At 45.5% G+C, this 11,132-nt stretch overlaps 1 protein-coding gene and 1 pseudogene across 4 annotated transcripts in view; one reads left to right on the top strand and one right to left on the bottom strand.

Annotated features, from left to right (window-relative positions):
- Positions 1-6,809: 6,809 nt before the first annotated feature.
- Positions 6,810-9,140, bottom strand: LOC127692199 (60S ribosomal protein L27a-like; annotated as a pseudogene).
- Positions 9,141-9,160: 20 nt separating this feature from the next.
- Atg16l1 (autophagy related 16 like 1) overlaps positions 9,161-11,132 on the top strand; it is a 37,377-nt gene continuing 35,405 nt past the window's right edge. For 2 of the 4 annotated variants that reach the window (XM_052192322.1, XM_052192320.1), the window contains exon 1: positions 9,161-9,418. In XM_052192322.1, the coding sequence (XP_052048282.1) occupies positions 9,304-9,418 (115 nt within the window). In that variant the 5' untranslated portion in view covers positions 9,161-9,303. The remainder of the gene's footprint in view (positions 9,419-11,132) is intronic. The other 2 variants (XM_052192323.1, XM_052192321.1) reach the window with 1 other exon arrangement.

The raw sequence follows: 11,132 nt of genomic DNA, 5'->3' as shown, positions 1-11,132 counted from the left end.
GTGGGCTCCCAAATAGTTTCTGGCAACAGCACAGACTGTATGCCCACTTGCTGCAGCAGGGCTATGAACCATGATCCACAATGGCCTCAGGTGGCAGCACAGGCCACCCACATCACCCTGGTCCTAACTGATGCCAAGTCTCCAATTCCCCCTCTCTCCACAGTGCATGGACTGCTCTGTTTTTCTGTCTTTCCTATCTCTCCATCAAGTATTTTTTTTTTCATTGTAGTGGTGCCCAGGCATTACCCTTAGCACAAGGTGGGGGAGGCATTTAATTGTTTTTTTTTAAAGTTTTTTTGACATCAGGTTTCTCTGTATAGCCCAGGCTGTCCTGGAACTTGCTGTGAGGACTAGGCTGGTCTCAAACTCAGAGATTCACCTGTCTCTGCCTCCCAAGTGCTGGGATTAAACGTGTGTGCCACCATGCCCCAGCTAAACTAATTTTTTTTTAAATGGTCAGGACATAAAGTCTGCCTGATGGAAGAGTAACCATTGTTGCCCTCATCCCTGCAGGAAGCTGTGTACCTGGACTTCTTATAGTTGAGTATCATCAGAGTTCATCCATGTGATGACATCTGAAACCATTTAAGGAGGGCAAGCTTTATTGTTGGGTTGAGATTTCAGCCAGCAATGTCACAGAGGTTGTGACAGACCTGTGACACTCACACCATAGGAACAGGAATCTGAGTGTATATTTGTGTTATCTTGCTTCCTCCTCCTGAAAAATCCTGCTTACTCTATCTAGGCCTCAAACTCATTGGATAGCGCCACCCACATTCCAGGCAGGTCTTTATCCATTAGTTAGTTTTCCCTGGAAAGCCCTCATGGACACATTCAGAATTGTTCTTTGCTAATCTAGGTGTCTCTCAATCCAATCAAGCTGACAATCAAGTCTGGGGACATGGGGTAGAGAGGGGATGCCACTAGTATCTGTGCACATGTGGTACAAGGTGCACATATGTATGTGGGCATAAGAAGACCTTCGTCAACCTTGGGTGTCTTTTATCATCCTGTACCTTATGTTTTGAGGCAGGGGCTCTCAGTGAGCCTGGAGGTCACCTTATGGCAATACTAGTTGGCCAGTGAGCTTTGGGATCCATGTGTCCTTCTGCCCCGCCCCCCTTTAACTCTAGCTCTTGGGTTTTACACATACACAGTATATCCAGCTTTTTTTACATAGTCTAGGGTTCCAAACTCTGATACCTCAGGCTTAAGTGTCAGCACTTTACTGAATTATCTCTGCTGCCCAACAATCAAGAGTGACTGCCACATTGTGCATTCTGATTTGCAAAGCATCTCAACGAATCGCTGTCTTAACTCTGAGTCTTATTAAAGACAAATGTCAACTTGACCGCTAAGCAAAAAACCATCTCTCATAGCATATGATATTTCAATATTCGTTTGTTGAATCTTTTCCTGCTGCTGTACTTTCTGGTTCTGCCACACGAGAGTGCAGTGTTGGTGAGACACCCTGTGGAGCTATAAATATCTCATGACTCATTTGAACAGCCCGTTTTGAAATGGTGTCCCTTCAATTTCTGTTTAGGAAGAAAAGAAAAAAAATAGCTTCAACATATGGCAACAGCAGTATTTTCTAATATTCTAGGTTATTCTAATCTTTCTAATTATAACTTTCAGTTTACAATTTTTAAAAAAAAAAAGCAGTATCTTACCAGCAAATACTATCATTTAAAACAGAATCTGACTTACTCAAAATACATGTGATCTCAGCTCCAGAAACTCCCGAGCTTTAGACAGGCATGACTGCTTAAGCAGAGTCCTAGAGAACAGAGTAGCAAGTCAACCTTGGTCATTACTTGCAAGTGGAAAGAACTGGCTTGGTGATTGCCATGTCATCTACCTAGCCCTGGGCTTGCCTGATGTAATAGTGACAGGTAAGAGGAAAACTCCCAACATAATCCAGACCACCCACGTAGCCAGAAAGGAAGAGGATGCTGCCAAAAGGGTAGCAGAAGCAGCCCCAGCAGAAGGGATGCTCTGCGAGTCCCTCTGGGAAGAACCCCCTCCAAAGGAGCCCTCAAGGAAGACTGGCCCACCTTCTTGCCACACTGGGTTGTTAGGCAGGGTCACCAGGTGCTCCATCAAAGTCCTTTCCTGTGAATTAAGGCTGGAGCCAGAAGATCAGACTCTCTTAAGGGAGACATTGATCCACTGTGTGGGTGAAAGGATGAGTGACAAAACTAGTAGGATACCGGGAAAGGGAAGGGAGGCAGCAAGCTGTTGCAGGAAAAAGGTGCCAAAGGCTAACCATTCTGACGGATCTGCATCCAGGTGGGAGGGAGTCCTGGGATCCCATCTCTTCCCTGGTTCACAGCACCCCAAATCTGGACCATTGTCTCTTGTTAACACTTAAGTAGCCATATTTTACACCTAACACTGGCAATGCAAAGTATTCCAGCACTTTATACTACCTCAACCCAGAGCAAACAACAGCAAAGAACTTGTTACACCGTTAAACTGGTGTGTTTGACATCAGTCTTCCTGGCTCTCTGAGCTCTGACACCTGCCAAGCACCTCTCATGTCTGTCCCCACATCTACAGAAATGACATTAATAGCACAATGTGGACCACAAAGTTGTGGCTAAAGAAACTGAGAGGCCCCCTTCCCTGCCAAGGATTTCTCTTCCAATTTGTTTGAAGTACCATGTGGAGGGGACTAGAAAGACAGTTCACCGGTTAAAAGCATTTGCAGTTCTTGCAAAGGACCTGTCAGTTTCTAGCACCTGCATAGTGACTCATACTATCTAAACTCCAGCTCCAGGGGATCCAGTGCTGTCCTGACCTCCAAAGGCACCAGGCATGCACATAGTGCACATATATCCATGCAGGCAAACCACTCACACACATCAAATGAGTAAATGTAAAAAATTAAAGTAGCAGCCAACATATAGAGGAGATAACAAGACCCCTCTATGAGGGCTGCCTGTCACCAGCTGCTGATGATGTCATCTTGGCTTGTTTTTAGATATGGAATCTGCAAGTCAAAGTCCCAGTATACACTTGTCATCTCAGCACTTTTAGTTGGACACATGAGGAATACAAGTCCTAGGCCAGCCTGAACTACAGATTGTGACTCTGTCTCATCAGCAACAACAAACAAGTATGCAGTCTGTTAACAGAAATTTGGACTTGAGTTCCAGGACATGCATTCTATGTGTAAGTGTTCTTCACGATGAAAATGTCTTGCTTTTTTCAGGCATCTGTGAAATCAGTGGTCCTAGAGACAACAGAGAACAGAGGGAGTGGAAAGCCAAGTGGCGAATGCGTGTAAGGAAGCCCCATAACTGACATGGGGGCGTGTCTTGGTGTGTCTAAAACTCTGTGTAAGTTGGTTTCTTGGCAGATATGAGGTTTCCCTAACAGCTCCTAGGAGTCAGAAGTACACAATTACTACAGTAACACAGTTCCCTTTGTTAGTTTCCATTTAGGGTGATGTATTTTGAAGAGTTGAAAAGAAATGAAAATAAAGATGAAGAACTAAAAATACAGAGACTGCCAGGCACGGAGGTACAGACATTTAATCCTGGCACTCCAGAGGCAGTGGCAAGATTTCCTGGTTCAAGTTTAGACTAGTCCAGATAGTGAGTTCCAGCCCAGCCAAGGCTATGTAGTGAGATCTTGCATCAAAACAAACACAAGAACTGTTTTTTTAAAAGAAAGAATAAAGTTGGGCGGTGGTGTCCCACGCCTTTAATCCCAGCACTTGGGAGGCAGAGGCAGGTGGATTTCTGAGTTCGAGGCCAGCCTGGTCTACAGGGTGAGTTCCAGGACAGCCCGGGCTACACAGAGAAACCCTGTCTCAAAAAAAAAACCCAAAAAAACAAAACAAAACACTAAAAAGAAAGAATAAAAGCAAGAGGAATGAAAGGGAACAGAAGGGAGTGGAAGCTGCGGGAACTTATTGCCGCCATATGCAACCTTCCATGAAGAATACAATCAGGTCTCCTCTAGACAGAGTTCCTGGGGCGCCTGCGGTGTCTTTATCACCTCGCAGCTGCTCATCCCTCAGTTTGAGCCACACTGGGATTGAACTATTTTCATTTGCTGCTGAAAAGACAAAGGGAATTAAGACAACAGAAAGAATGAGGAAAACAGCAGCTAAGACTGAAGGCTGATCTGGACCTCTTCCGGGTCGGAGAGTAGGTGGCAGACTCCACAGATATAATGAGGCATCGGGGCCATCACACTCCTAGCATGCCAGTCATTGCCCTCTTTGTCAGAAGCAGCTATGGTTACTTGTGAGCATCCTTCAAGATGGCATTTTGGCATTCCCTGATAGAATGAGGGGGAGTGTAAAGTCCCCAGACCCTCCACAGAGCTCTCAGGCACTCCCTGTTGTAATTTTCTGCCAGCTACATTCAGTTATACCTCAGATGCACATGGAGTACATACACATAGTACATATACACAGAGTATATTCAGTTTGGAAGGGTAACTGGAGGGGATCTTATCTATGTAGCTCTGGGGAAGTCATCCTTATGGGGACTTCCCAAAAGTCATTGTTTCTGGTAATATAGCTGTTTTAGGGTCATCTATACTCCTATAACTCTTCACCCATGCTCTGTAAGCAAGTCCAGTAAACTCACTGGTTCACCAAGTTAGATTTTGGTGGAATCATTACTATGGACGACCATTGGTACCCTATCTGGGGGAGTAGCCGCTTCTTGGTCTGCCTAGGGAAAGCCATATAACATACACTTAGGATGAGGGTCCTGCACGTTCTCAGCAGTGGAAATGACATCACTGAAAACCCATGATGCAAAATCAGGCAGTGAAGGCAGACTTTCCGCAAAGTGCTTTAGTACATGACGTTCCTTCTACTCCTGTGAGCAACTCTGAGCTGATTATCATGTTGCTACAAGCTTCGGGATATTTCCTTTCCAGCTTATACCCATTATGGGCAGTCAGAATCCATTTTACACATGCTACTTCCCAGAAAAGCGTGCTGAATCCTGTAGACACTCGGTATTTACCAGAACAGAGAGAAATCTCTTTCGATCTGTTATGAGCGACTAGAGGGTTCTGACAACCTCACTTCCTTTTGCTTTCTGTTATTTATCTCTGATCCATTTGTTTCCCTTAAAGTCCGCAAATGGCCAAGGCCTCCCATCTCTGCCTGCTGCCTGACTGTCAGGATGCCCTCTCTACTGGCTACATTTGTAGATGAATTACAAATTACTGAAATTTGGTTTTTAGCCCGTTCCCCCAGTCTCACCACTCAGGAGGCTGAGACAGTCTGGTCTCTGTAAATTCGGGACCAGCTTGGTTAACATAGCATTCTAGGACAGCCAAAGCTACATAGTGTAACCTTGTCTGTAAAAACAAAAAAATAAAATAACATTTATTGGTTCCAGTCAAGCTGAGTTGCAATGCCAGCTGGACAAGAGACCATGTGGGTGAGTGGTTATGGACACAGTGCTGGCATCCAGCTGCATATATTTAAACCCAGATCTAACCAGGGTTCTTCAGTCATGTACTTAACACATAAGATCTTTGGCATATGATGCTTTTTCTATGAGAAACTGACAGTGAATCTATAATAATTTAGCCAATCTCTTCAAGTTGGAAAAAGCATCTCTAACTGTACACTATTATTAGCAATGCTATGACAAACATATTTGCATATGGTTGTGCATCAAATATTATCTGACATAACTTCAAGTGGATGCTGGCTGGGCAAATTAGCAAATGTGCCCATTACATCTTAATTATATTCCTATCAGAAAATTATCATGATTAGTTGTCAAGATTTGCTGCCATGTACTGTATTTTGGAGTTGATGCCACTGTCACAGTTGAAGACATTTCTTGTAACTTTCAGGACCTGCTTCTTCACTTACTTCTGTAGGAGGAAATAATTTACATGTGATTCCCGGGGCCCTTTTAATGCCTCCAGAGCAACTATTGGGGTGTCCCTACTACAGGTCTAGAACCTGACTGTTCTCCTCCTCTGTTCCATATTTTATCTGTGCCAAGGATTTCTTAACTGCCTATGAAGGATCTTCTTTTTTATTATTCTTTAATCCTTTTTTACGGTCCAGTCTTCATCCCCCTCCTGGTCTGCCCTCTGACTATTCCTCACCCTGTTCTTTCTCCCTCCTCCCCCCTCTCCATCCCACCCCCATCTCCAAGAGAATGTCCCCCCCCCCCACCAGACCTCCCCACTCCCTGGGGCCTCAAAGTCTCTCAAGGGTTAGGTGCATATGAAGGATCTCTGACATTCCGTTCCCCTTCTGTAATCTCCTACTTTGTGTGGCTCCATAACAGTTTTTGTTTTGTTTTGTTTTTTGGATTTGGTTTTGTTCGAGACAGGGTTTATCTGTGTAGCCCTGGCTGACCTGGAACTCACTCTTCAGACCAGGCTGGCCTCAAACTCAGAAATCTCCCTGCTTCTGACTCCCAGAGTGCTAGGATTACAGGCCTGCGACACCACAGCACAGGGTAACTTTTTAATCAAATTTTATTGCATGCACTCATATATCTGTGTTATGTATATGTGTGTACATTAGTGCCCCAGTGTGTATGTATGTATGAAGGAAAACTGGCAGGAATCAATTATTGTACGTGGCCTGGGTCTTGAACTCAGGTCATGAGGCTTGGTAACAATTGCCCTTACCTGCTGAGCCCTTGTTACAATCTTACTTAAAAACAGCGTACTCACTAGTGTGTTAAAGGCAATGATGTTCAGACAATTCTAACCCAAATTTTCTGTTTGAGTGAACTTATCAGTCAAAGTCATCTGTCCTAGGGTTTCTATTCCTGCACAAAATATCATAACCAAAAATCAAGTTGGGGAGAAAAGGGTTTATTGAGTATACTTCCACATTGCGTTCATCACCAAAGGAAGTCAGGACAGGAACTCACACAAGGCAGAGACTCAGAGGCAGGAATGGATGCAGAAGCCATGGAGGAATGTGCAGCTTACTGGCTTGCTTAGTCTGCTTTCTTATAAAACCCAAGACTACTAGCCCAGGGATGGCACCACCTACAATGGATTAGGCCCTCCCTCCTTGATCACTAATTGAGAAAATGCTTTACAGCTGGATCTCATGGAGGCATTTCCTCAAGGGAGGCTCCTTTCTCTGTGATAACTCCAGCTTGTGTAAAGTTGACACACAAAAAGAGCCAGTACACCATCTTTCTAAGGGTCTGTGTGTCATCAGTTTCTCCCTTCTAACTTCTGCTAATATTGGATTGCCTTCTGAGGCTCTGAGGAGTCTAATGAAGAACAGAAGCTCCGATTCATTGTTCACAGTTTGTTTTGTTTTTTAACATGGAAAATGTTAGCATTTGATTAGCCTCTGGAGTGGCTTTAAGCCACCAGGACACAGGCACCTCCACCACCCTGTATCTTCTCTTCATCTCTTCTGTTGAAGAATGTCGCCTTCACGATGACAGGTTGCTTAGGGAGCTTTCCTTTGCCCAGAAGTCTGTTGTAGCCCGAACAACATCAATGATGGGAGCAGCTCCAGGCTTGGTTTTTGCTGCATTGACACTGTCTGCTCACTGACCAACATCACAGCTTATCCAGGTTGACAGCTGGGCAGGAGCTCTGGTTCCTCTTCAAGTGGTAATGCCTCATGCCGACTTTCCGGAAGTAACCTGGGTATTTGTCAAAGTTGATCCTGTGGTGATGCACGCCTTCAGGATTCCCACAGCCTCCTGGGTGCTTGCGGTACTTACCAATGCAGCTGTGGCCGTGGCTCATGTGGCCCTGGAGTTTCCGGGCCTTCCTCAGTCTGGATGGCATGGCGGTGGCAGAAAGGAAAAAAGTTGTTCACAGTTATTATTTGCTCTTATTTTCATTGATCTCCTTCTCTGGTGGTGATGGATGTGGGGCATTTCTAAGGTCAGTGGTTCTGGGTACAAAAGCACATGATTATATAGTCTCAGCTACTCCAGAGGGCAGTATTTGATAGAATGCAACCTGTGGAGAGAATCTGAAAGAAGGGAGTTTCTAGAAGACAGTCTCCTCCTAACTTTGTACAGCTTGAGACACTATTGTGAAACCATGGCCCAATGTTCATAGCAAAACTTCAACTTTCTTAACAGAGATACATGAGGTCATTTCTGGGAACTTGAATGGTTACCAAAAAGGAACCAGAGATGAAACAGCTGTCTTAGGTTTTTGTTGTTGTTGTCGGTTGATTGGGGTTTGTTGGTTTCTTTGTTTGTTTGAGACGGGTTCTGGCTATCACAGAACCTACCATGTAGAGCAGGCTTGCCTCAAATCACGAGAGACCCCGCCCTGTCTCTGCTTCCTGAGTGAGCCATCAAACCCAGCTTTTAGTTTGTTAATCAAGAAAACAAAGCACAGGCTCGCAGACAGGACAGTCTTACGGTGACATTTTCTTAGAGGAGGTTCCTTCTTCCCAGACTGTGTCAGGTTAAAAGAACAAACAGAACACAAAACCAGTAGTGTCAAGAAAGCTACAGCAGTGTCTTCTGACGTTTAGAATACACCAAGTGCTCAAATTTCCTTGAGTCTGCAGACATCTCTCCTAGCTAACACACACACACCCACACACACACGCGCGCATGAGCACAAACTCAGTTTGGGTAGGTCTTGAAGGGACACAGTTGTCTCCGTAAAGACAGACTTGCCATGGATGCAGCTAAGAGAAATTACATTTCATAGCTTTTCACATTCAAGTACCATTACTATCCCCATTTTACAGGTTGTTAGGCAACTAATTGCTTAGGGAGGCTGTCAGTCATCGACAACCATTCACTGCACACAGGGGAGCGGCCCCCCACTTCTGAGCTGAAATAAAGAAAAAGCAGGCCGACAAAAAAAGAAAACACACTGCAAAATGTAAAAGAAGAGCTGAAATTAAGAAAAAGCAAGCCGACAAAAAAAGAAAAGAAAACGCACAGGCACACACAATGTAAAAATAGCAAAGAAACAGACAGCAGAGGACAAAAACTGCCTCTTTCTTGGCTCCTTCTGCGAAGCCGGGATGCCTCCCAGCGGCTGCCTCGCGTCACCGACGCTTCCGGCTTCACGATTGCGTCATTTGAGAGCGTCCCGCATCGTCTCCGGCCGAGAGCTTGCGTGCGGCCTACGACGTCCGGCAACGAGGCGGGCCTTCCGGCCTTCTCCAAAATCATTTCCGGCAGAGACCGGAAAATCATCCCGGATAGCCTCAGGGGTGCCCTGTGAGAGGAGGTGAGGGTTCCGGCGGCCGGCATCTGTTCGCTCGCGGCTTGCAGCACGCTGCAGCCTGCAGCCCCCAGTGTCGGCGTGGATCGGCCGCCCTGAGGTGCCGGGGCAGCGTTCGGCATGTCGTCGGGCCTCCGCGCCGCAGACTTTCCCCGCTGGAAGCGTCACATCGCGGAGGAACTGAGGCGCCGGGACCGACTGCAGAGGCAGGCGTTCGAAGAGATCATTCTGCAGTGTGAGACGCACGCGCGGGCCCCGGGCGGGGAGTGGAACGCAGTGTGGCAGCGGGAACCCCAGGCAGAACCCCGGCTCCGCCCGCGCGCATGGCGGCCTCGGCGGGGACCTTGCGCCTCGCACGCCCCAAGCCCTTTCATTGCTTACCTTCCTTCTTTGACTTAAACCTTGGGCGGGATCATGGAGGGTTCCCCTTCCAAGTTCTCTCCACAGGCGGCGTTTGTGGTTGTAAACCTCGACAACCCAGCCGGCGCCTATGCACTTAGGCAGTCAGGCTCCAAAAACATCGTGTTTAAGGGATCCGAGTTCGAGACAGAGATTGAGTTTAAGCTTTATCTTGAGAGATGGACGTTCTCTTTGGAGTGCTGTGGAACTAGTGGTTTTTGACTTCTCAGGCCTCTCCATATTGTTTGTACACATTTGAGTTTTATCATTTGTCCATTTGATCATTTGCTATTATTGAAAGCCTTAGGTGAGAAAGAAGTGGCTTCTTCGCTTCTCTTTGCGATTTTAAGGATCAAAGTATCTTTCTGTATTCTTAAGGCGGGTGGGTTCTCAGGAGCATTTTCATGCCTCGTGTTCCCAGTTTTGCCAGTGTGTTTGACATTTGAACGAAGAACTTGTCACTCCTCGATCCCGAGGTCCCATCTGCTTCCTGAGATAACCTAAGCAAAGTCTTCCTAAGTTTTTGCGGATAATGGGATTCGAAATAGTAATACTGCTGTTTGCATTCTAATTGATCAGTAGTTGTTTACACATTAGAATCATCTGAGGATGTACTTGAAAATCAAAACCACCCCAAACTAATTAAGCCAATATAAATGGCAGACTATTTCATCTTAAATTTTATGAAGCACCAAGGCCAACAGTGATTAAGTTGCAGTATGGATTAATGTTGGGGCTGAAATTTGGCTTTAGCTTTAAGACACTTGTGCATTTGCCCTTGTTGGCGCTCCCAAGCAATGGTCCTTTCACTGCACTTAGCCCTTTAAAAGGAGAGCAGAAAAGGAATGCTATCTCTGGTGTGTTGCCCCCTAGTACTCTGGGAGACCCATGGCCATTGTAGCCCAAGAATCTGCTTTCACATTTTATGGATTCCGCTCTTGTTTCTCTTTAGCAGATAATGTAGTTAAAAGGCAGATTGGATCAGAGACCTCACTAGGTCCTTATAGACCTTTTTACGTTTCTGGTTTTGCGCATCTTTTTTTTTTTTTTTTTTTTTTTTTTTTAAAACACAGAGACAGGGTTTTTTCTCTGTGTAGCCCTGGCTGTCCTGGAACTCACTCTGTAGACCAGGCTGGCCTCGAACTCAGAAATCTGCCTGCCTCTGCCTCCCAGAGTGCTGGGATTGCAGGCGTGCACCGCCACCACCACCCGGCAGGTTTGGTGCATCTTTAAAATGGAAGTAAAGAAAGATATGTCCTGCCTGCTTCATAAAAATAGGGTGTGGCTAAGGGCTGTAAGCACCATCTGTAACAGTCTTGGAGACAAATTGAGTTTTGTTTTTTGTTTTTTGTTTTTTTTTTAAATTTCAAAACTGGGATAGCCTATTGGAAGGAGACTGTCAAACAATTAAAGATGAGAAGTATTTTAAATAATGATTCTTTCCAGGTTCTGGAGGGATGAGCTGAGATGAATTTCAGGTGATCAGGTCCTTAAATAACACTGTCTACTACTTGGAGCAGGGGAATCTGGGACATCTAACAACAACCACA

Source organism: Apodemus sylvaticus, chromosome 9, assembly GCF_947179515.1.
Source record: "Apodemus sylvaticus chromosome 9, mApoSyl1.1, whole genome shotgun sequence".
NCBI classification, from domain to species: Eukaryota; Metazoa; Chordata; class Mammalia; order Rodentia; family Muridae; genus Apodemus; species Apodemus sylvaticus.
The sequence above is the reverse complement of the archived record's forward strand: the minus strand, read 5'-3'. Positions and strand labels throughout refer to the sequence as shown.